This window comes from Ciconia boyciana, chromosome 1 (genome assembly GCF_034638445.1).
Source record: "Ciconia boyciana chromosome 1, ASM3463844v1, whole genome shotgun sequence".
Lineage (NCBI taxonomy): Eukaryota > Metazoa > Chordata > Aves > Ciconiiformes > Ciconiidae > Ciconia > Ciconia boyciana.
In genome coordinates, this window is record NC_132934.1 from 152,370,153 (window position 1) to 152,394,850 (window position 24,698).

At 41.8% G+C, this 24,698-nt stretch overlaps 1 protein-coding gene across 1 annotated transcript in view; it reads right to left on the reverse strand.

Annotated features, from left to right (window-relative positions):
- The window catches only part of SEPTIN10 (septin 10), a 32,656-nt gene extending 13,005 nt beyond the window's left edge, over nt 1-19,651 (reverse strand). Inside the window, 9 exon segments of the mRNA XM_072849816.1 lie at nt 379-547; nt 1,122-1,218; nt 2,781-2,942; nt 7,552-7,738; nt 9,238-9,433; nt 10,178-10,295; nt 18,616-18,702; nt 18,704-18,920; nt 18,922-19,651. Coding sequence (XP_072705917.1) covers nt 379-547; nt 1,122-1,218; nt 2,781-2,942; nt 7,552-7,738; nt 9,238-9,433; nt 10,178-10,295; nt 18,616-18,702; nt 18,704-18,920; nt 18,922-19,097 — 1,409 coding nt within the window. The 5' untranslated portion in view covers nt 19,098-19,651.
- Between the last annotated feature and the right edge of the window lie 5,047 nt (nt 19,652-24,698).

Sequence of the window (24,698 nt, forward strand, 5' to 3'; positions counted from 1 at the left end):
GTGACATTATTAAGAGAGAAAGTAAACCAGCATGCTAATATATAATGAAATTAAAGAGGCATAAAGTGCATGTACCTGAAGAAAATTGACATTATCCATGACAAAAATTAAAATCCCCAGGTTTATTCTAAAAGAGAAAGATTTTAGAAATACAACTAGCTTGTATGCCTTTAAAAGTAATGCTTATATAATCCCATATACTTCTCCATGAAGACAACTGAATGAACAGCTACATACTTACTCTGATTAAAAAAAAAAAAATTCTTTCCCTCTTAGAAAACCTATTCTATGTATGAACCCTGCTCTGTATTGGGTTGATACAGTCAAATGTGAAGCGAACAGATGCTGAAAGCAAGTGCTGCACATGAAGTCCTTTACCTGACTGGTTTGTTCTCAGGGCCAATGTCTCTGAAGCCCATCTCTTCCAGTCTGCAGCGTCTGTACAACTCATAATGTCGTGCATGAGTCTGCTCTCTTAAGTCTTCCATGTTTGTGCAAATAAGCATCTCGCGAAGCTTTACAAAGTCACAGTGGTTCTCATTTTCCACTAATCAGTTAAAAGAGGAAGACTTTATTATTATGCACAAGTAGCAAAATTGTCAAAATATATTTTAAACAGCGTTGAGATTAATTTATTTTGTTTACTAATTATACTCCCAGGAAAATGTATCTCTTTGTTTATTATACCTCTTATACTTTGTTATAGTTTCTAATATACACGTTGAAGCACTAACTGTAAGAACTGGTGAACGTGTTCCAGCACGTCCTGATTTCCTGTTAAAGTGGAACAATGATAAATGTCTCTCTTTTTTTCCCACTTCTTTACTGACAATCATAAAACGTTGAAATTTGGTAGTGCTAGAGGCACTGCCACCATACTAACCTACCCAAATATTACATACACCATCTCATAGCTTGATTCCAGGGATGTATCAGTGCTGATGAAACTACCAGTTAGTGTGCACCTCAAGTATTAATTGCTAAAGTCCTTAAACTGTTGATCCAAAATACAATCAATATGGCATCAGTGGATAACACCAGCCCCTTTTAGTACTGGTGAATTTTATACTTCAACAACAACAACAGAAGTCTTGTTAAAATACCGTTGAGAATTCATTTACCTTGTACAATGCCCCAAGGGTACTGACGAGCTCTCACCATTTTGTTTCCAATTTTCACCTCTTCCGTACTTCCTACTACGGCAAATGGCAAATGCCCCTGTAAGAGTCACATCAATATGGTCTTATCTCACAGCATTCTTATGTCAGAACTGAAAAGCAAACACTTCAGAAATAAATTAGGGGGAAAAAACACCATTTCGGGACAAGCCAACAGACAGTTTCAAACCAAAATCCTCTTTGAAGAGATCAGTAGCTAGTCAAACTACTGGTACAACGGTCCAGCTACATTAACAAAACTGGGAGGAACGGCTGATAGACCAGATGAGTGTGCTGCCAATTCAGAGGAACCTCGGACAGGCTGGAGAAATGGGCCAACAGGAATCTCATGAAGTTCAAACAAGAGCAATGCCAAGTCCTGCACATCAGGAGGAACAACCCCATGCGCCAGCACATGCTGGGGGCCGACTGTCTGGAAAGGCACTTTGCAGAAAAAGACATGGGGTTCTTGGTGGACAACAGGTTGGACTTGATTCAGCAGGTCTGCCCCAGTGGCAAAGGTGGCTGACTACATCCTGGGCTGCACAGGGAGAGTATCAGCAGTAAATAGAAAGCCGCTCTAGAACACGTCCCTCTGATTTGCATGCAGCCAAAGTTCATAACCCCAGTAACAGTCATGAGAGCATCACAGGTTTGAACCCCAGGTACGGTTACTGCTGTGGGCTCAGCCAAGTGGCCAGAAATATGGGCTGGGCACTGACTGTCTGCGTGCTGACCCACAACGACTGACCAAATAAAAAGAAAATATCGTTAACTGGAAAATAATTCACTAGCAGAGCATGAAAGGGGTAAGTACCAGACCACCACCTTTCCCCACAGCAGAAGGACCTGTTACTGAACGACAGCCTGCACATCCTCACTCCCTGGCACAAGTGACAGAGGCTGGGACTGCAAAGCCATACACTCCGGCATACCAGCTCCTCCTCCCTACTTTCAAACCCCAGTACATGCATCTACAAACATATGCATGTGAACAGCAAATACAGACAGAGTGCTCAAAGGAAAGACATCTAGCTTCACAAGCCTAGTTGAAGCTGGCAGATACGCCTGGGAGGATCTGAATGGACAACGGTAAAAAAGCCAGGTTTATATCTGACTTTTTAATCCCCAGAGAAAATTTGTCCTAATTTCAAATGAAAGTACTAAATAAAAGGAAAAAGCAGATGGAAGACTTGCTATCATAGAGACCAGAGCAAATTAGAGAAACGAGGCACCTGAATATCTTCCCTAACAGATGTCAGGTAGTATTTGCTGAGGAAAAGAGCAAAGCCAATCTGTCCGTCTATGTTAGTAATTATACATTAATTATCCAGAAATTAGAAGAAGTATTTATGAGTGAGAACCTCTTTTCTGTTACTGAGCCAGAAAAGAAAAAGCCTCCTAAAACAAGTGGTATCAACAGCAGAGGGACAGGAAGATTTGTGAGTGGGGGGAAAAAAACCCAAAACATACAAGCTTCTTAAGGAGAGAGAAAAATATATAAACAAACTTGTTACATACAAACCTATAAGCCTCAAGATAATGGTGAAAGAACAGGCATGAATCGGCATTAGAGAGTGATGCTTTAGCACTGAAATATCAATGTTTTTGTCATTTACTTACATTCATGATGGTATTAATTTTAGAAACGGTTTCATCATCAGTTGGAAACTGGTATATCTGGACGCCATTACTAACTAATTCGCTCATGATTTTGTTCTTGAACTTCTGTAGTTCGGTTTTAGAAATGCTGTCTGCTTTGCCTATAATTGGTATAATGTTCACCTATTAATGATACAAATTATATGAAACGTGTAAGACTTCAATTTTGAGGTGACATCTTTTATAAATTCAATTGTTTGGTGATAAGCTCTTTAAAACTTCCCACGCAGTCCAAACTTTTCCATCAATTGATCTCAAAGCTTCACAAATCATGAAAAATACATTCACTGGCATCATTTAACAAAATAACAACAGATTATTTAATATACTCCCTTAGAATTAATTGGTTCTGAGAAAAGAACAAGGAAGGAGGTCTCATACAGTGAAGTACTCAAAAGAACAGCAATGCCTACTTATTAACTAAATGACATTAAGTAGTTATACCTCTGCTAAAAAAATAGATTGTTTTAGTTTATAGCACCGGGGGACATGGTTCAAGTGTTAAATGAAAGTTAACAGTTTAAATACACAAAGAAAAGGAAGCTGGCTACCAAACCCTGCCTACACCTTCCTTGGGTTCCTTTCGGCTACAACAACATCTTGTTTACCTCACCACTGCAGCAAAGAGTTTCTCTGCTGCAAGCAGAGGAATGACAAAGACTGAAGAATCTTGCTTATCACTCTTTACACTAATTATTCAGAACTTGAAATTCAGTTCTACTAAGGTAAACTGCCCCATTTCCTAAAATAGTTATGATAGTAACTTAGGAAGGTAGTAGATGCCAAATTTTTCTTAAAAAAACTAACAACACTCCCAAAATACACATTTTTCAGAACTAGACACAAAGAACTAATGCCAATGTCCAAATATTTTGGAAGAACAATACAAATAATTCTTCCAGATTTGAGAAGACAAGAGTTTTACAGAGTTCCTTGATCATAGATGCAAAAAGGAAGGAAGAAAGGAAAAAAAAAAAAAAGGAAAAAAAAAAGAAAAAACCCTGCACACATTATTTTTATTCTTCTGAATATTGTGTCTGAATGCCTAAGCATGGAAACTCCAGAATGGATTCAAAATGGATGTTTTTGAAATAAGTCTTCTGTCTTAAGCAAAATGTCCAAATAAAAAAAAAGCATGCCAACTCCAAAGTATGACTTCTATGATTACCTGATGATAGTCCTTAATTGCGTAGCATATGCAACCTAAGCACGTTTGGGGTAAAATATCTAAAATCAAATAAAATGCTAGGATATTTTTTATATGACTGAGTTGATTTAGGATTGTTTAAACAATCTATTACAGCTAGGAATAATTCACAGCTTCAATCAAATTAGCTGAGGGACATAAATTTAAGTTTTCTATCATATAGCTTTAAAAATGGATGGAACACAGAGTCCTCAGAATTAAATTAACCTTTACTCTGTCTTTTCAACATGGAAGTTTTTCAAGCGCTCCTTAATTAGGAAAGAATTTCTTAGATACTGAATAGCAGAGAAAGACTACTGAGGAGACCAGTAACTAAAGAAAAGCAAAATCGCCAGAAACTGTGATCACAGCTATTAACACTGATGTTAAATCACAACCATTGTATTAAAATTTAAAAGCAATACTACTCTGGCTTTAGATAAGCAACAACAAAAAAAGTTATCTTTGCTTAATCTGTTAAACAAAATTAATTTCTGCTTGTGGCATCTGAGGTTTACTTGAAAACTACTATCTCAGTACTTTCATCCAAGAATAACAGTAATCGAAAGCACACATTTGTACTAACAAGAGACTTCAATTGTATTGATTTGGACCACACATAGATGTGCCCCAAGTCCCGCTGCTCCCTCCTATGCCTACTACTGACTGGGAAACCAGCTGAATCCCTTCCAGCCTCTTCCCCAGCTACAACTCTCAACAACTACAAAACTGAATTTTGCCACAAAGTTATAGGCCATTAATACAGAATCACTTTAACCCCACAAAAAAAGTCTACACTTGCAATAAAACCAGCAGTCCTGCTCTTCCCCTTGCCTGCAGCTACTCATTGTCAGGTAGAACTAAAATCTGTGCAGCTGTCCAAGGAGACAGATTACTTTTCAGCGTGATCAGTTCCCTAACCAAGCAACAACCTTTAGCTTTCCATTTAAGCCAGTTCCCTCATCCAGGCAACGGGCTGCCCAAAACACTTAAGCATGTACGATGGGAAGAAGCAGCTGAGACTGCCTCTTTCTGTAGCAATGCTCATTGACCATATAAAGCCAGCAGGATGAACTTTATCCATGCACATTACTTCTCTGTTTGCCAGCACCAGATTCAGCCCTCTGATCATCCTTCTGCCTGAAATGCAAAGTGTCGCTTCCCGCTCCCCCGCAATGAGAAAACATGCTATTACTCCAAACTAAGATTTTCATGTAACACTTTACATTAATGTCAAAACATCTTTTGCCCCAGTATGCTACGGAGAAGGAAAAAAAATACATATACTTGAAATTAGTACTGGTTGATATCTTGCAGGCTCATTTAAATGTCTCTCTATGAATCAATACAAAAATTTCTAAATATTCTTTTTGAAGAAAAAAAAAAAACAACCCAAAACCGAACTCAAACCCTGCAAGGTACACTCATGTCATTGCCTGACTTAACAGTAATCTGTATATAATTCTGCAAGAATGACTTAAAAATGCAGATGTATTAGTTGAATAATCATTACTTCCCAGGAAGAAAGCATGCAGAAGAAGATTCCCTTAATCTGTGAATGAAACCTGGCTGGTTTGTAGTGATTCAGTCCTAAGCAAAACTACAAGACCTTCCAATGTGTAAAAGCTAGAGGCCAAATTCTTAGCTAGTCATCCAATTTATAAGCAATAGAGAAAAAATAATTGCCCACAGATACATCTGTTTTTTTCTCACAGGATTATAAGGGTATATAATGACCCTACCCTATTCCAAGAATCCTCTTTACCTCTGAGCTGTGTAATCTGGTCTTGTTTTGTACCAAGCGGACTGTAACAAAAGCATAACAGTGTACACTGTGGTGGATTTAGGAAGAAACTGAAGAAAATTTTTTACATAAATTTATACACTCGATGTAGGCACGTTGCTGTATCACCTTCTCTTTATGGAATCCTGTACTCAGAGAACGCACCCAGGGACTTCCACATCCTGGGAAATCACAAGTTCTGAATTGCCACTAGCAGAATGCAGTACTAAAAGCATCACAAACATGTTCCACAATGAGATGGAAACCAAACTACAGTTAAAGTATATACTTTTTTTTGTGTATACTTATATTTCTGTAGTAAGATCAGAAAGTAGAATCCATTGCAAAGGGATAAAACAACAAAGTTACAGGCCGTTCATGTTCTCTCTGAGCCAAAGCAGAACCAAAAATATTTAGAGTAGGGGGCTAGAAGCTAAAATTCCCCAAAACAGAATTACTTTCATTTTATCCTGATGGAAAAATATTTTCTCAGGATGCTGAGACTCAAGGATCTATTTCCTTTCCTTTTGGAAGAAACACCGTTTTAAAGGGAGTTCAGTAAAGAGAGGGCACAACCTAGAAACTAAGTATTTTTGTGGTTTAACACAACCTCCAACTTCAAAACTCCGAGTAGAACAATATGCTTCATGATACTGTCCCATTTTCTAATACCAAGGCTCTTTAGCTATCAGTGTGTATTACAGAGTAGTTTCACAAACATTTTAATCTGGCATAAACCAACACCATAGCAGAAAGAAGTGACTCTGCTCTCCCCTACCTTCGTTCCACCATACCTCTCCCCCCACTTGCCCTGTGCTATTGAGAAAGTTCAAAATGCAAAATACATCCACAAACAAAATTACAAAAATACCAGATGTGCTCATCAACCACAAATGTGGAATCGACAGCTGATTCGATCCTTGTTATCCTGAAGAAAAATCTCACGAACAAGACAATGGAGAAAGAAAATTTAGCAGGAAAGGCTCTAGTAAAGCAAAGGAAAGGGCTAGAGGAACAGCAAATGCATTTAAGTTTTCAAATTTTTCAAAATTTCAACAAATTAAACCCAAATGATGTACGATTTCTTAAAATGGGTTAAACATTTAGCTTCATCCAGTTCGCACAGACCCATTACAGGAAGAAAGAAAGAAAGTTAAGAATTTACGAAGTGCAAGTAATCACACTAGAAACTGCTATTTTAAAGCTTTCAAAACAAATCAAGATGTGAAGTTTAAAACACTAATGCAGCCTGTCTTAGAAAAAGCCATGCTGGCAGGGTGTTGTGTTCATGGCACTTGCCTCTTCAGCTACCTGTAACAAAGATCTTCACAGTGCTGCAAAGCTTTTTATATGCCAACTTTCCAGCAGTCCTAAAACTCAACAGTGACCTAGAAACAAGCTTAATTAGAAATATTACAGCACCCACGGAGGGTACCCTATCCAATCACAATAAGATGTTAATGGTTTGTTAAAAGTAAAGTTGGTGTGGTTCTATTTTTTTTTACTTTTTCTTTAAACCTCATTGTGCTTCTTTTTTCGTTCTTTCATGTCTGTCTCTCTCCTTTTGATTTGTAAATAACCAGATGATGAACTGCAAGCTACTTGCAGAACCAATTTATTCTGAACTTAAGGTATACCAGTACCAAACAACATCCCAAAACCAAACACATGGATATAGAACTGAAAGGTGGTAGAGGATCTAAAAGCTGCAAGATGCTTCAGAAAATAAGACAAATTCTTAGAACTCTGTTTCAAAGTCTTACCTTGCTGTCTAGGCTTTTCATGGTTAACAAATCTAGGGTTTTTAGGGAATGGCCTGTAGGTGAAATGAAATAGAGGCAGACATGGATGCGAGCATCATGGTAGCTAAATAAAGAACGTTTAATTTTCAGTTCTTCCTGGAGATAGGCTTCAAATTGTGCATCTATATAATCCACTATTGGCTGATAGCTGTAAGAAATAAAATGTAACAACCAGAGATTAGCTACTCCTAAACAGAGCCAGACTAAGAAAGGAATTCCTCTTCTACTGTTTTGTGGATTTTTGCATTACATGTCAAAAGGCTGCTCAAGTATCTACCCAGTACAGCAGAAAATTAAAGGTACAGAGTAATCTTAATTTCTGAAAGGCTACTCAAAAAAGAATTGTGCACCTAACACAGATAAAACATTTCCTAGCTACTATTAGTGAAAAAAGCTACATGAAGTTAGTTATGATTATAACCAATCTTCCCAAGTGATGTTTTATAAATTTTTGCAATCAAGCTGTGCAACTGCAGAACTCTTAGACAGAAGGAAGATACAAGAAACTTTAGATACAAGAAAAGAAAGAACATGAAATTCCCAGTACCAAGAAATAGGACCTCCTTTATCTTCTGAAGATGAAGTACTGTACATGAGAGAGCTCTTAAACAATAGACAAAAATTGAAAAGGAGGAATGTAAGAGAAGAATGTAAATCTGATATGCAATAAGTACAGTTTAAGTATACCTTATCCTACTTAAAACCAGATTATAATCTGCTTTCTAAAAGAAAGTGTTGCTAGATGTACAAGCAGCGTGCCCTTACATTTCTGCTGCTACACGAGGTTTATACCGAAGATCAAATGCTATCAAAATTCAGAAGTAGTTGTTACACACAAAATTAAAAGAAGGACTAAAAGGCAGCTCCTATACCACACATCAAAACCTCTAACATCTATACTAATATCTACTTGCATCTCATTCATCCAAGTCACTACCAGTAGCTATTTTCCAGTCATACCATAATAGCTCTCATGATAATCTTAATGTGACTCTCTAACTTTCATTTATAATTACTGCTATTTAGGCACTCATATAGCACAAAGGATTGCTAAAATTCTTTACAATTAAGGTGAAAGAAACAAAATCTGCTGAGAGACAGTTCAATATTTTAAAATCTTCAATTCATAAAAGCAGAGACTCAAAAAAAGTTCTGAAAGACAGTAGCATCGTACCTCTACATCTTCTGATTAAGCTGTCCAACATAAAAAACAAAGGCCTTCAGTAATCTACGTGATGTTCCTTCCAGTTTAAGGTCTTCAATATGTTCCGATCAAATTGTTAAAAACCCTATAGATCTAATCTATATAATCTACAGTACTTTATAACCTGTTTGGTTGTTTAAACAGTCTCCCATTGACCTTCTCCCTGCTTTCCTCTACCCCAAAAGAAACTCTAGTCACTATTGCATGTTTTATTTACATACATTTATAAAAGATTATATCATAAAGAAGGGGGCAGAGTTCATCTGAGTTCTCAAATCGTTTCCTAGATGAGAAGAAAAACATGTTTACTTTGGTACACAGAGAAAACAGTTAACCAAACACTTGGAACATACGTAAGACATTTAGTACAAAGCCCAAAGAAAAATCAACTTGCAACTAAAGACCACAACTTCTGCATACCATAGCAGCAAGAGGGCACTTACCTATCTTCTTTGTTTATCTGGTCACCAAATCCCACTGTATTTACAATGGTCAGCTTCAAAAGAACATTACTTTCCTGGAGTTCATAAGTCTGGGCTCTAAGTTGTACATTTGGCAGAAAATGCGTTGACACAGGGTCATCAAAATTGGTGTTAAACAAACTGTTTATCAAGGTTGATTTCCCACTTCCAGTTTCCCCTAAAGTTAAACAGAAGGATTAGGGAAGACATTTTGCACATTAAATAAATACCTGCTAAGCACAGAAAGTGTCATCACAACAACTCAACAAATTAACACAAAAACTTGTCAACTGATTTCTCTGAGCAAAATGGTTGCCTGCATTCCTTTTTTCCTTTTTTATAATGAGCGCTAAACATCTTTTAGCTAATTCTTTCATCCTACAGATAAGAGAGTTACCTGCTAATGAGTAACAAGCAGAACAGTCTCTCGACACTTTGGTTTCTTTAAAAGCGCAAACTAATTTCCTATAGATTTTTGAAAGCTAAGTAACTAGATGTGAAACCATGAGGTTCAACACAGGGTTTTTATGAATAAGGGTAAAATACTAGAGCAAACATTTGACAAGTATACAAATACTTCAGTAGCACCACCTTGGAATTTTAGGATTTTTTGATCTGGAGCTCTTTGTTGAGTAAAAATGGAGTGGAGCCCAGTTTACTCAAAAGAAGCCAAGAAGCTGCCCGTAAATCAATAAATGCATGGCATCCGTTTTCAACATTTTTGGTCTTCATATTGTTTATGAAAATGCTAAATATAAAAACAAAGGATGGATACAAATATGCAAAGCTGGGGAAGGGGTGGAATTATAGTTCATGCTTAACATTAAAGAAAGAGTTTAACATTGCAACTGGATTTAAATTTCAGTCACTTCCTAAGGACAGGTATACTACTAAAGCCTTAAACCACCCAGATACTACTCACCAATGCAAAGAATGTTGAAGCAGAAGCCCTGCTTGATGGATTTTTTAACCAACTGATCAGGCAAACTACCAAAACCAACATGCCCGGACAAGGATAAGGTTCGATAGCCATCATTTTGCTACAGAAAAATCATTTAAAAATATGTTAGTGAAATGAGTTGCAAAGCAATTAGCAATGGCAAGAAAGGAACTCTACTACTAAGCTAGAACTCATTCCTTATGATCTACATGAAACCGAGAAAAGTCTGAAAAAAGATCTGTCAAATCAACTCTATTCCATGATTTGAGAAAACATTCAAATTTACTTTACAGAACTATTTGCAGGCTCAAAGTGAAGTCCATGTTTTGAAAAAAAACAAAACAAAACAAACAAACAAAAAAAAACAAAACCATGAAACATGAACAAAATAAAGCAGACAAGTCCAACTGAAAATGTAAACTGACAAGTTTAGACAGAAGATAGATCACAGTTGGTTTGCTCTTAGAAATGAAGAAAAAAAACCTTAAAAACAATTTAATAGGCAGAATTTAAAATAGAGACTATAATCACAGGAAGGTGTATGTTATCAATCAGAACTCATTCTGAGTAGCTGTAATTGTTATTTATGGAAAATAATACATTATCCACACATCAGAACTCTTAAGAGATAATATAATATATATTATTAGAAATGTCTAGAGGTGCACATTCCTTTTCAAACGTCAGCTAGCAATCTAGCATCATGACACCAAGGCAATGAGCATACTAAAAATGCATAAGATTAAAAGGAAGCATCTTGGTTCCTACAACTGAACGGTATTTTTAAACAAACATTCCATATCAAAAGTGGAAACAGTGACAGGTCCATGCTATTCTTTCCCTTATGTTTCCAATCCACATGCCATTACTGGTTCCTGGGAACATTTACATAGCTAACAGTAGGAAAATTTTTATTTCACACTTACAAGCCCATAAAAGTGCCACCTTTTATAATAGGTATGCATAGCAAGTTTCAGAATTCTTGTAGCTAAAAGGATATGGATATTCCTCACAGCAAAAATTCATCCTCTCCTTGTTTTGCACAGGACTTCTTGTGTGGGACTACAGACTGCACTAACTCTCATTTGAGACTATTATAATCAGATAACTCCATTTTAGACTAATATAATGACGAAAACTGTGTAAGCAAAGTGAACAATTTAAGGAGAAAATATGACATCTTAGGGCTATAAAAAAAATAAATGTTCATTCAAAACATGTCTGAAAAAGAAATTTCTCAAGGTATTCTACTATATGGAAATTACTATTAAAAAGGGCTGAGAAACACTGAAAACTGTCAGTACCCTGCCTATTTAAAGACAAGTGTATCTGAGACAGAGTGGCAGCACATCTAACAACTATAGTTACACCGTCTGATATTCAAACCACCTCTATTGCCACCAATATAAGACAGTTCCTCTAAAACAAACCATGAAGCCTCCACACTATAGCTCTACAGCATAACCGTAGAAGGGAAGCCTTTCATCTTCATGGCACCAGCCTAAATCCAAACCATGCTGGGCTACCCCCAAAATCCCTGCAGAGCCGTCTGTTACTCTCCAAGACAAAACCCTAGCAGAAAGAACTTTATTTCCTTCCAGTCCACTTGGATTTCAGTGGACAAACCACTGATACTCACAACCTTACTGACCATTTCCAGAGGTCATTAGAGTAACTGCTACGTCATACACAAGACACTATGTCAGGATTAAAAAGCATTTAGCTGAGGAAACTGGTATTACAGCTGTATTTGCTGTACAAAGCTAAGTGCAGAAACAGACAACTGGAGTCCTCATAGCCATCAACGCTGTAACTTCATTTTCAAAAGGAAGGGAGAGATTAATTACAATTCAACAATTAAAGTCGAGAGTTTACTGTTTTCTGGAAATGAAAATCAACAATAATTAGTTCTTCCACTGTTATATTGGCTGTTTATCATTGAAAATTTGAGCAAATTTCTGCGCGAAACAGAGGACAAAGAGAAATAATAAACGTGCAAAACAAGGTACCTTCCCCCTACTTTGCTTAGAAAGCTATGGCTATGCTTGTAACTCAACAGACATCCGGCTGTATCACTCCTTTAAAATTCATATCAGATGTCCAAGATGGTTAATTTCTTTGTATTTCTAAGTTTCTCCCAAAGGTGCTTCTTATGGATATGTATTGCAGTCAGGAAAGAGAGTAACAATTTCTGCAATAAGAATTTATGCAACTACCAAGACATTCTGAGACATCTCAAATTTGCAGCTATTTTAAGACAGCATATTTCATGTTTCTTCAGTACATAAAAGTTAATTTAATGACACTACACAGTTATGAGTGAAAATTAAAACCATTTTTCTAGAAATGTAAATATATAAAAGTACATGGCAAGTTCTATGTCATTTCAGACACATGACAAAAAACTGACACAAGACAGAAAAGTCCTGGTAGGTTGTAAAACCAGATTACAGAACCTAGTACTTAGAAGAATTTCCCCAATAGAGAAATTGTGTTTTATGCACAGCTTTCTTCAGCACTGTCCTGGGCGGGGGGGAAGAGACATACCATCTTCACTTTGTGCATGCGGAGATGACACAAAGGTATTAGTTGAGATAACAAAGAGAAAGACTAGCAGAGCAAGAACATGAATCTCATTCACCCCACGTGTAATGTAGCACCTTAACCACAAGATCACTCTTTCTAGTTCTTTCTCTCAGAGGTAATGACGCAGTAAACCAAAAAACCTAACCACTACCCCCCAAAACCTCATACGTTCACCAGCTGAGTGTGACCTGACAATGAGAACATCAGCAGGAGAACATACGTAACCACAGGGTAGGGGAGGACAAGAATTTCAAGCAGAAACAATATTATTTATATCATTCATGAGAACATGTTTTAATGTCTTGTCCTAAGGTTCTCATTTTAAACAGAAGATTGACAAACTGAAGGATGATCAGAAAGGGATAATTCAGGGTCTCAAAAATCATTTTTACAGAGAAATAGTACAGAAAGATAGAGCATGTAAGTTATTTCAAGGAAATGGCCAGAGTTTACTTGATTACGGTACATACAATGAGGTGATTTCTGGTAGCACACACGCACAAAAAAACCAAAACAAACCAAAACAAAAAAAACCCAACCAACACGACATTAATAGCAAAATTTTAAAAGCTAGAGACAGAAAGATGCAGAATCTATTTCTATTTTAAAAATATATCTACTTTTTTTAGGGATTTTAACTGCTATTAAACTGTTCAGACAGCTGTCCTAAGATGCAAAGGAGTCTTCAGGAATCAGATTCACCAAAAATGCTGCAATAAAAGCTCTTAATTTAGACTACAAAACTTTCAAGAAATACTGTGCAGCTCAACTTGAGCCAGTCTCAGTCACGCTGATTCAGAAGCCTACGTTCTTGCCTGGTCATACTTCTGTTCTCCACGCAACAAACGTTACAGGACTGAGAGCTACTGTCCGCATTTGGAGACTCGCCTCCCTCCACCTTCCTTACGGAAGAATCACTTTGTGAACCTGTTCCATCTGACATCAGCTGGAACATTCTCTTAATAGAAAAGCAATAGCCTATATTTTTCCTTCTGAAATTTTCCAAGGGCACCACGTGTCTCTCCCTCAACACCAGCAGCTCATACAGCTTCACTCTGCTATCGTCTAACAAATACACAGAGAAATTAAATCCACAAAACTGACCTCGTGATGCCTGCATTCTTACTATTTTTCAAAGAAGTAATACGTCATCCAGTTGAAAAACAAGTTACTACCATATCACCAGTTTAGAGAAATGGTGACAACTCAAAAATTAAGAAATGTAAATCATGCTGAAAGCAATTAAGTCACCAGATTAGCCAGTCTTTTCAAATTAATATCTGTTGGAGGGAGCAGCTAAATTATGCTTGAAGACAACATCTCATCCAGCTTTACTCAGTGAATAACTCAAAGCTTGTAATCTGAATGCTACAAGAGCTGTAACATTCCCATAAATACTTCCTGTTTCTCACTGCTTTCTCAGAATTCTTACTCTCATGAAAATAGCACGCTACAGATTGCTTGAGATGGTTCAAATCACATCTCACTCCTTCCCTCCCCCCCTTTTTAAAGGGTTGGTAGGATAGCTTTCACAGAGCTGCATCTGGATTTCTGCAAATTCAGTTAATCAAGTATATCGGTTTATATAAAGTCATCTTGCCCATTAAGAACAGTGTGCAAAGAAAAATCATTGTCTGAGACAAAACTAACATTTAAACATTGTTTTTTTTATTTCAGAAACAAACTAAAAAAAGATAGTTATCTTTTAAATTTGCCACCTCTTTCAGGCTAAAGCTGCACAAGACTGGGCCATTCCACAGCAAAAGCTGGGTCTCAGACTACCCGCACCTCTCTGCATAAGCTTCCTGCAGAACCAGACTTCCAGTCCACGCAAATAACTAGCTCGCCACTCTGCTTGTAGAGCTGACTGAAATTTGCCCTCCAAAGCTTGAAGAAAAAAAGCCATCAATGTTCGTGCGCTGAGGGAGAAGGTGAGGGTCCTGCCAGGCCCAGGCGGCTACGCAGGCTGTGCACAGGCACTGGGAAGGATGCCTGGGCATCAGCCACAAGGGCGGACGGCAACACGTTAACGTGCCCAAGGACACTCCAAACACGACTCTTTCAGAGCCCTGAGTTTTCCACTATCACAAACAGGTGTGGACATTCATTAACCCAGAAAAAAATCTATTTTAATGTTCCAATAACTAATTGCATTACTCTCTTACAGTCAATTGCTGTCCTAATAACCAAAGTTACATTTAATCCAGTAAATATCAATGTTGCTATTGCCTCCTAACACATGAGGTAAATAGGAAACTAAACAGATTTTGGAAGTGAATAGAAAAATACTTTCCATTTTTGGGTAGTCAGAATCTAAAATGTAGACGTGTGGTATAGGCATGCATACCATTGACATCTCTTGATGACGATACATGCGCGAGAGAGAGACAGAGAACAGATGGGATGAGTAGAGGGAACAGAAAGGAAACCTTGGCAAAATAATACAGACAAGAAAATAAAATATAGGAGGATGAGGCAGAAAAATACAAAGAAAGAAAAGTCCACGAAGATGCAGAGTAAGAAAGGAGGTACATTAAAAATCACATGGAATTAATACATCAGTCTATTCTATAAAATAAAAAGCAACACACAGGAGTCAAGTATGGAACAAAACATTCCCCCCCAAAGGTGTGTAGAAAAAAAGAAGTATTGGCCAAAAGACGATTCAATGAAAACTCATTTGACAATTTCACTCACAGTTATCAGGTAATTTATTCAGTCTGACAGAAACAGTAGACAACTTTTAGGGATTGGTCCAAACATCAGAAGCCCAGGACTCTTCCCTCATCTCTGTCAAATGACTTCTTATAGGGCATTCTGGTGCACCAACTATTTTCCTTTTCTAGCCCATTTCAACACACAAGACAGCTGAAGTTGCCTTAAACCACAGGTCACCACAAGATTTCCTTCATACACGTATATATGGAGAGACCTTGGAAGGAAACCTAAAAAAAAAAAAAAAAGTTACAATTTTGCCCTACGTTTCTGTCTGAAGAAACTTGAGGCAGGACAGAATCTCCCTGAATGCCTTGAAATTACCCAGGATGGGCAGAGGGAAGTGACAGCCTTGTCAATAGACAAGTGACAGCCTTGTCAATAGATAAACAGGGGCATGATGTGCAGGCTGCTACTGAAGACAACTTCTGGACTGTATTTTGAGGTATTTAGGAACAAACAAACAAGCAGAGACACTTTGCTAGTTTTCCAGTTGTGATGAGATGATTTCACAGACAGCAGCATATTCATTTGTAAATGCCATTAAGGCCTCTCTTCACCGACAGGCATTTAAGTAACTTGAAAATCTAGCACATGTAGTACCTGTTCCTCCATTGCTGCTTATGGATAGATGTGGCAAGAGGCAGCAGGTGGGGAATCAAGACTTGACAATAAAAAAGAAACCAGTTCCTCACAGCTGGTACGCCATGTGCCAGGCAAAGGATGATGACGACAGTGCTGGTTCAGACGGGACTGATCAGCTACTGCTACACAGAAGGAGAAAGCATTCGGTTTTGTCGTCTGCACAGAAAGGCCTCTCTTGACCTGTGCATTTTCAAGGAAGGAAAAACAAAGAAAGAAACTGAAATCTGGCACCGCGCTCTGAGATGACCTTGACACAGAAACACACTCAGGCTGGTATCAGTACTGATATCACAACTGCAGTCACTTTTGGAAGATCTGCACCTCTTTGCCTGCGCTGTGCCTGTTGCAGTTTAGCACTGTGTTTCCTGAAGAGCAGTTAAGTCAGTCTTCTTCACCCTCGACCACATCAGCCCCTTGTTGTTGATGTTACTTGTCCAAATGAGAATGCGATGCTGGTTGGATGCAAGAATGGTGGATGCTATCAGAAGGCCTCTTTCACTGCAACAAGGATTCTTTTTCCTCCTTTTTAATTAATCAATGACGAGCACTGTGTGCTGTTGTACAGGGGCAATGGCTGCCAGAACTTTCCCAGAAGTCAAATTTTCAAAAATCAGACATACTAAATACTTGCACCTCAGACTTTGTGCAGTCTGATTGTAAACAGATTTATAGAAGAAGGTCAGGCTGCATTGAGAGTGATTTTACATTTCTTTTGCAAAACAACTGAAAACAAAATCTCTCCCACAATGTAGTAAGAAACACTTTAACAATTATACAGCTTGTGTTAAACTAGGAAATGTTATTTGACATCAATATAAATATATTTTACATCATTACATTTACATCGTTTACATTTACAAACCTAATACCAAATCACCCTCCTCCATTACAGAACTATGTTACACCCCTGTTTTTAGTGTTGTCTGTCAAGTTTTCCATGTACATGCTTCTCTCTCTTCCCTCACCAAATCTATCCGCTTAGTGGCCCCTCAGTCCCGCTCTCGCTCACTTTTGCTGATTTACTGCTTCTCTCCACACTCTTCACGCAAACATAAAGCAGCAAAAACATTTTATATTGTTTCTTGTACTTTGGCTCTTAAGTTTTCTTCTTTCCACATTTTTCTGGTCTCCCGCGAAAGCCAGCCTGTGAAGTACTGACTCTCCACCTAGCTATATATACATGATATGTATGAAGAGAGAAAGCTTATATAAAGTTAATGCATTGCACTACATTATACTACAACTGCAAAGGATTCGTACAGGCCTTAAAGAGAGTACGTGTGAAATGGAGCTCTCTGGGCAGGAGCCCTGACAAAAAGCAAGCTATGCTCAACAGCCAAGTTGTGAGCAGGCGGGGGCACATGAATGAAGCCCTTTCACCCTCCGCCGAGGTTGGCCGGGACGTGGTCGGGCCCTGTGATGGCTCCAACAATGGCCCAACAAATACCTCTTTCAGCACTCGAACGCAAAGCAGCCCCTCTTCCTTCCCACGCTCCCACTCGCTCCCACGCTGCTCCCTCGGGTGTCCCATCGAGAAGCAGAGCAAGACACTGCCCCGGATGACAATCACTCCAAGAAAAGAAAACCTCAAAAGAGTAACAGCTGTTTTCCATTTTTTTCAGTTCACAGGGCAGCTTCACACACAGCTCCACTGGTGTAACTGAGGTGTAACAGCAGGGCGGCAGGAATGAGCCACGAATCACCAGAGACAGGTACTTTATCGACCTTTCTACCACGAGAAAATGCAAAAGCAGCTAACTACACAGCCAGGGTGGAGGATTTTTCCCCAGATTCCTCCCACTCCACGTTGTTTCTAGAACCCTTCTGTGCTTTCCATTGCCGAGATGTAAAACACGGCAGAAAACTCAGGTCATAAATGAATCTCGATTTATTTCATGCTCGCAAAGGGAACTAATGCTCCACCACTCATGTGTTGGATGGGTTCAATGTCTTCAAAGCATAAAGCTGACGGCTTTGCCATTACGCGTAAGAAAAGTATTTCTTCAATAGCCAAGACTCAACTCATTACTTGAAACGTGCGATACGCTATGGGAGCTCTAAGAAGGGCGACATCTGAAAACAAGAGCCTTTAACAAGTTTTTTAAAAGCCTGGCAGCTCCGGGAACTAGATGGCATGCCAAGGCTCTCTCTCGCCCGCTAACCTAAGCCCCGCACTCCCTTCTGACCCCCGGCACCACGCCGGCTGCTCCAGCACCGACCCGCGGCAACCCCCGGCCCCCTCGCGAGGCAGCTCGGTACCAGCGGCACTTCCACCTCTCCACACGGTGCAACCGCCGCCCTCCTTCCCCTTCTGGCGCCGGTGCTGCCAGGCCCGTCCCCTGAGCCGCGCCGGGCTGACACCTACCACCAGGTACCCCCAGCGCAGGGGCTGCCCACCGGCCGCCGCGGCGGTTAACGGTCGGCGGAGCCCCCCGCCCGCCCCTCCCGGCTCCCGCACCGCGGAGGGGACTTACCGGCTGCCGACCGGCACGGGAGGCGGCCATAGCCCCGCCAGGAGAGGCAGGGAGGGAGCTGCCGCCGAGGGGAGAGGGCGCGCACCCGGCCGCCAGCCGTGACGGGGCGCTCCCGGCCGCCGGGCAGAGGCAGCGCCACGGGCGGGCGGGGCCGCGGCGGCCCCACGCGCGGGGGAGGAGCGGGGGCAGCCGAATAACCGCCCCGCCGCCGCCGCCGAGGCGGGCGCTCCTGGCGCGGGGCGGCCGTGCGGGCCCCGCCCGGCCGAAGGGTGGCGCGGCGCCGCCGCGGCAGTGATTGCCGGGGCATGCCGCCGCCGGGAGGAGGGGCTCGGGCGGCGGCGGCAGCGGCAGCAGGAGCGGCGAGGCGAGGCGATGGGGCAGGGGCGGTGATGGCGGAGCCGACGGAGCTGCGGCAGGAGTCGGTGGTGCGGTTCCTGGCGGCGCGGGGCGGGCGGGCGCGCAACGCGGAGCTGCTGGAGCATTTCCGGGACTGGCTCAGCCCCCCGGAGCCCGGCCGCCGCGCCGCCGCCCGCCACCGCTTCAAGGAGCTGGTCAACGCCGTGGCCACCGTGCGCCAGGAGCCCGGCACCGGCGTCAAGTACGTGCACCTCCGCCGCCGGTTCTGCGCCCCGGAGCCCCCCACGGCCGCCCTGACCCCCGGGGAGGAGGCGGCGGCAGCGGCGGTGGGGGACAGCGCGGAGCGGCAGAGCCCGCCGCCCTCCCCGCGGGCGGGCGCTGAGGAGGCGCCGCCGCCGCCGCCGGCGGGCGAGGATGCCGGCAGCCGCCCTCAGCCCGCGGGGCGGCGGGGCGAGCCGCCCCGGCCGAGCCCGGCGGCGGGCGCAGGCCAGCGGAAGGGCTCCCGGCGGGGGCCGCTGCCCGGGCGCGGCGGAGGCGGCGAGGAGGCTGCGGTAGCGGCGGGCCCGGGGCGGCCTCCGCCGGCGGAGGAGGCGGGGGCGGCGGAGGGCGCCCCCGGGGCGGCGGCGCAGGGGGGCGGCCGCAGGAGCCTGCGGGAGGCGGCGCGGGGCGGCTCGCCCCAGCTGAAGCGCGGCGCCCTCCCCGGGGGGGCCCGCGGCCGCGACTCGGACAGCGCCTCGGTGGCCTCGTCCTCCGCCGAGGAGGAGGGGAGCACCACCGGCGCCGTGGCCCTGGACCCCCTGGAGCACGCCTGGATGCTGTCGGCCTCGGACGGGCGGTGGGAGAGCCTGGAGGGGCTGCTGAGCTGTGAGCCGGCGCTGCTCTGCAAGCGGGACTTCATCACCGGCTTCACGGTGCTGCACTGGGCCGCCAAGCACGGGCGGCAGGAGCTGCTGGCCACGCTGGTCAACTTTGCCCAGCAGCACCAGCTGCCCGTGGACATCAACGCCCGCACCAGCGGCGGGCACACTGCGCTGCACATAGCCGCCATGCACGGCCACGCTGAAGTGGTGAAGCTGCTGGTAGGAGCCTACGACGCCGACGTAGACATCCGCGACTACAGCGGGCGCAAGGCTGCGCAGTACCTGCACCAGGGCACCTCGGGGGACATGCGGAGCCTTGTGGGGGCCCTGGAGGAGGAGGAGGAGGAGGAAGGGGCTGCCGGCAATGGGAGCGGGCGCTGGCGGCTCTCCAAGGTGTTGCCCTCCAACCTCATGAGCTACCGGCTCTCCCACCATCACCACCATCACAGCACTGGGGAGGAAGCTGAGGGCACCGAAGGGGCAGCAGTGCCAGGCAAGGGCAAGGAGATGACCAGGAAAGCCTCCGGCAGCGGGCGGATGAAGCCTCGGCTTAATAAGATCCGCTTCAGGACTCAGATCATCCACAATACGCCCTCCTTTCGCGGTGACACCGAGGAAGAAGAGCACGAGGAGAAATCCCTGAAAGCGTCGTTCAAGCTCAGGCCGAAGTCCAATGTCTTTGGATAAGGCCAGGGAGCAGGAGGTCTGGGAGGTGGGCACACGGACCAAAGTGCCCTAGGGTGTAGCGCGGTAGGTGAGGCAGGTACAAGTGGGTGCTCATCTAGACTCGTGTACTCCAGGGAGGTGGGTCCCCAGTATCTTGCTTTAACTCAGTTCAGTGGGGTCAGTGAGCCCCATGGGTCAATGGGGCTCTGGTGGCTTACAGCTCCCGAGAGCAGCTGGTTCGGCTGGGCCCTTGGTGCTGAAATGAGAGGCAGCGGGTGTGTTGAGAAACGCTGGGGTGTTTAAAAGCTGTGCTCCTTTCTCTCTAAAGGCAGGCTTTGCGATGGGAAACCTGTGTTTGTGAATCTACTAGGATTAGTGAGTTGAGTGGGGGAAAGAAAAGTGCAACTGCTCTACTCTTACATTATCAACTGGTACTATGAACTACTTACAAACAACTTGCTATGTCAGAAGAACACCTCAGTAATATGCAAGTATACTTTTTAAGTTTCTCTTTAACAGCAATACCACCTGGCACAGTGTGGAGTTGGGTACCCAAAATGAGACGGTAGATAATGGTTTCCTGTCAGAATCCAAGCTTCAATCCAGCAAAGACTTGAGCCTGTGTTGACTTTATGCATTGAAAATTGCCTGATTTGACATTGTGAATATATTTTAAAAAAAAAAAAATCCCTTGCACTGCAAACAATAAAGTTAACCACATGCAGAAGTCTCTGCTGTCTGAGGTACTACTGAGCTTGCTTATTGCTGTTGGAATATTAATACAAGATAATGGAAGCAAAGAGTCTTTTTATATATTTGGTATCTTATGTTTTGTCTTAGGCAAAGCAATTTTATTTTAATCACTGTGAATTCTCAAGTGCCAGGCCTAGCGCAGTTCCCATTATTAAGTCTGGTCAATTCTTGTTAATGTTGTTTGTGTAACTCACTGCATTTAAAATCAGAAGATTGTGTTGTATGTGCTACCTGTGAAAGTCACTCTCTTTTAGAAAAGAGCACAGACACCATTGCATGAAATCTTCATGAAACTCTAATATGGTCCTGTAATGTAATAGCTACAGGTCTGTGTTCGCTAGTAACTTGTGTGCCAATCCCTTCAACTGACTTTGTGCAGAAATAGGAAAAAAAAGAAAAAAAAAAAAAAGGTGGGGGTATGAATTCACACACAAGGTGAATACCCAGAACTCTGAAACTATTCCTGTTTATCATCCTGAGTGAAAGCAGTATAATGACATATTCTAGTTAAGTGATGGCAATGGTGTTTGCGTTCTTTTAAACCTGTATTTCTAGAGAAGTGATAACCAAGGCTTTGAACTGTTGTTCAACAACCTAGTAAGTCTTAATCTGATTGACAAGCCTATCCGTCTGCTAAAGCTTTCAGAAACCTTGAATCTTGTTTCTCTGCTTTAAAGGTAGCAATTCCAGTGAAGTCTAGGAGGCAGATTTGTACCCAGACTCAGCTTTCCTTAAGAATGAGGTTCTTGAGCTGACCCTGGATCCTGAATGCTGCTCAAGGTAGAAGCTCATCTGTGCTTAGAAGTTAAGGTACGGCCAGTTTCAATGCAACATTTGTCAAAGCATGTTTTGAGTTGGCTTCCTCAGAATGTATGTGCATGTCTGGCCGGTAACTAACCAAAAGTAGATAGGCTTTGACGTGTTAAAATCCAAATTTGAAACACTGATTAAATGCATGCCACAAGCTCTAGGACACCTCACAGGGAAACTGCTGCTGGGAGTTGTGTGCTTTCGAGGTAACAGCTCTCTGTAGCTGTTGCTGGTGGCTTACATTTCTTGTAGCGACAGAGGAAGGGAGTGCTGGCGATTCACTGGTTTCAGACTTCCCGTGTAGATAAATTACCAATTTCTGCACTTTGTGTCAAAACCTAATAAATGACAGTATTCGCATAGGCATGCAAGCAACACTTAACTATTTCTGGGAAAAGTTACATGAAAAAAAAATTTAATCTCTGCATAGGTCCTGTTCATTACTTTTGTGCAAAAAGACTAGAAATTATACAGAGGTTCAGCTTTAGTTTATAATTTATAAGCTATATTATTATAGATTTCATGTGCCTTCATTTTGGGTTGGTTGCCACAAATGTGATGGATAAAATCAGTCTTGCAAAGCACTTTGTCTTGACGTCTGAGGGACAGGACCAGAAATTTTCCCTCAGCTTTTCCCGTTGAAGTTGTAAACTTGTACAAAAATGGGGTGTCTGAAAGCAGGGGGGAAATAATAACACGAATTATACTGTAGAGCTAATTATTTTGTAACAGAGAAGAGAATTAAATGCCTAAGTCTTAAACTTCCTTCACTCTGGAAGATAAATAGCTTTTTAGACTTCTGTAGAAAGGAGGTTTTCTGACTGAACACTTGCAACATGGCCACTTCTGAATTGAGCACATATTCCATGCAACTACCTATGTCCAAACCTTATTAAAGTAACTTTCTGCTTTGAGAGTTTATAGTTCTTTCATATGAACTGTTGGGTGAAGTGTTTATCTCTTCACATGCAAATAGCAAAAAATTGCACAAAAATACTGAGTCTTAGATAGCTGTTGGGGTCTGGGGTAATAATTTGAGGGTTTTGATGCTTTCGGATTTGGAATACAGCACACTTTGGATTTTAAAAGACTAACTGGAACATAGTTTTATCTTGCATAATACACTAGAACTTTGGTAATTACTAAGGGAACTTGAAAAATAGTAAAAAGATGCCTCATTTTAACTCATTATTTGAAGTATCAAAGTGAAACTGTTGGTCCACTCATACTGTTTAGCTGTCAGTTAATGAAATCTCACCATAACGGTCCAAAGGTCTTTGCAAGGTGGGGTGCAACAGAGCAAACATCTCTGGTGTTTGAGATGCATTGACAAATGCCTGGATACCCACTAGTGTCTGTCTGCGCTATGGAACTAAAGCACTTTGATTTCACATTATGACTTGTCACATTCCACATGGTAGCTTTTTATAACATGAGCTAAAACGGAAGTTCTGTTTGGAGATAGGAAAAGCTTGATACCCTGTTTCAGAATATTTACAGTCTAAAGGTACTCTTGAGTCAAATATTTTGGATACATTGCCTAGAAAGATGTGAATTTGAAATAAAGTTGTATGGTACAGAAAACTGGAGCACTTACTAGTGGGATTTTTTTAATGGTACGCTTGAAGTTACTGAATGTGTTTGTTCACTTCTTATGATGGTGTGTAAGGCAGTAAGATCGTAATGTAAACATTTGATATCTTTTATTGTAGCTTATGTTTGAAATATTTTAGAGGCCTGGAAGCCTGTCGGTTTTTATTAATACAACTTTTTATGGGTGTCTTTCTGAATGGTTATGAGTTAAGAATCTGTAAGCTTTAGTTTTACTGAAATAAAAAGAGCCCATTAATTGTTCATGCTTGAATCGACTTCTCTATGCTACATAATTAGGTGCTACTTGCATACTGGCTGTTAAAAATATGTACTGTTTTGTCTTTGGGGTTTTTTTTTATCATGAAGATGTCTGATACCGTGCAACACTCGAAGAGTAAGACACAGAAAAAATACAGTTGAGTTGTTTGCAAGACAGTAACATTTTTCTTTGGCAGTTACTCTCTAATAGGTCATGTCAAAGTAAATGAAGATGCAACAATTTTTTTTGTAGAGAAGTATGTCTAAATAAGGGCCTGGGAGAGTGGCATTGCTTAACTTAAAATAGCATCCTGACCTTATTTCTAAGCAGCTAAATATCTCTGACTCTGGGAAGACTAATGCTAGTTTTGGTCACTGTGTAAAGGTCAATACCTAATTAAAAAAAGGTTTAGGATTAAGGCTTTTTGTATTGTGTCTTAACTACAGCTGGCAGCTTCTCTAAAGGGAAGTTTCATTTAATTACCAAGCTAGACTGTGGGATTTGGTATCTCTAAACATTCTTTGGAGCTGTTGCCTTACCAAAATATATGTTAAAACTAGTAAACCTCATGCTGCCGGTAACTCCTCTGAGAGACATCAAGATTTTTGTTTAGACTGAAAAAAGTCTCGGCTCTTACCGTGCTGGTGGGTCAGGATGCATGCAGCTCCAAAACAAGCAACCCCAAATCAGTAGTTTGGGTACACGGGTGAGAGGAGGAGGGAGGGGAAGTGTTCTTGGAAGCTTAGGAGAGAGTGGGGGTGTGCGGGAAGCAGCTGAGGTTATGG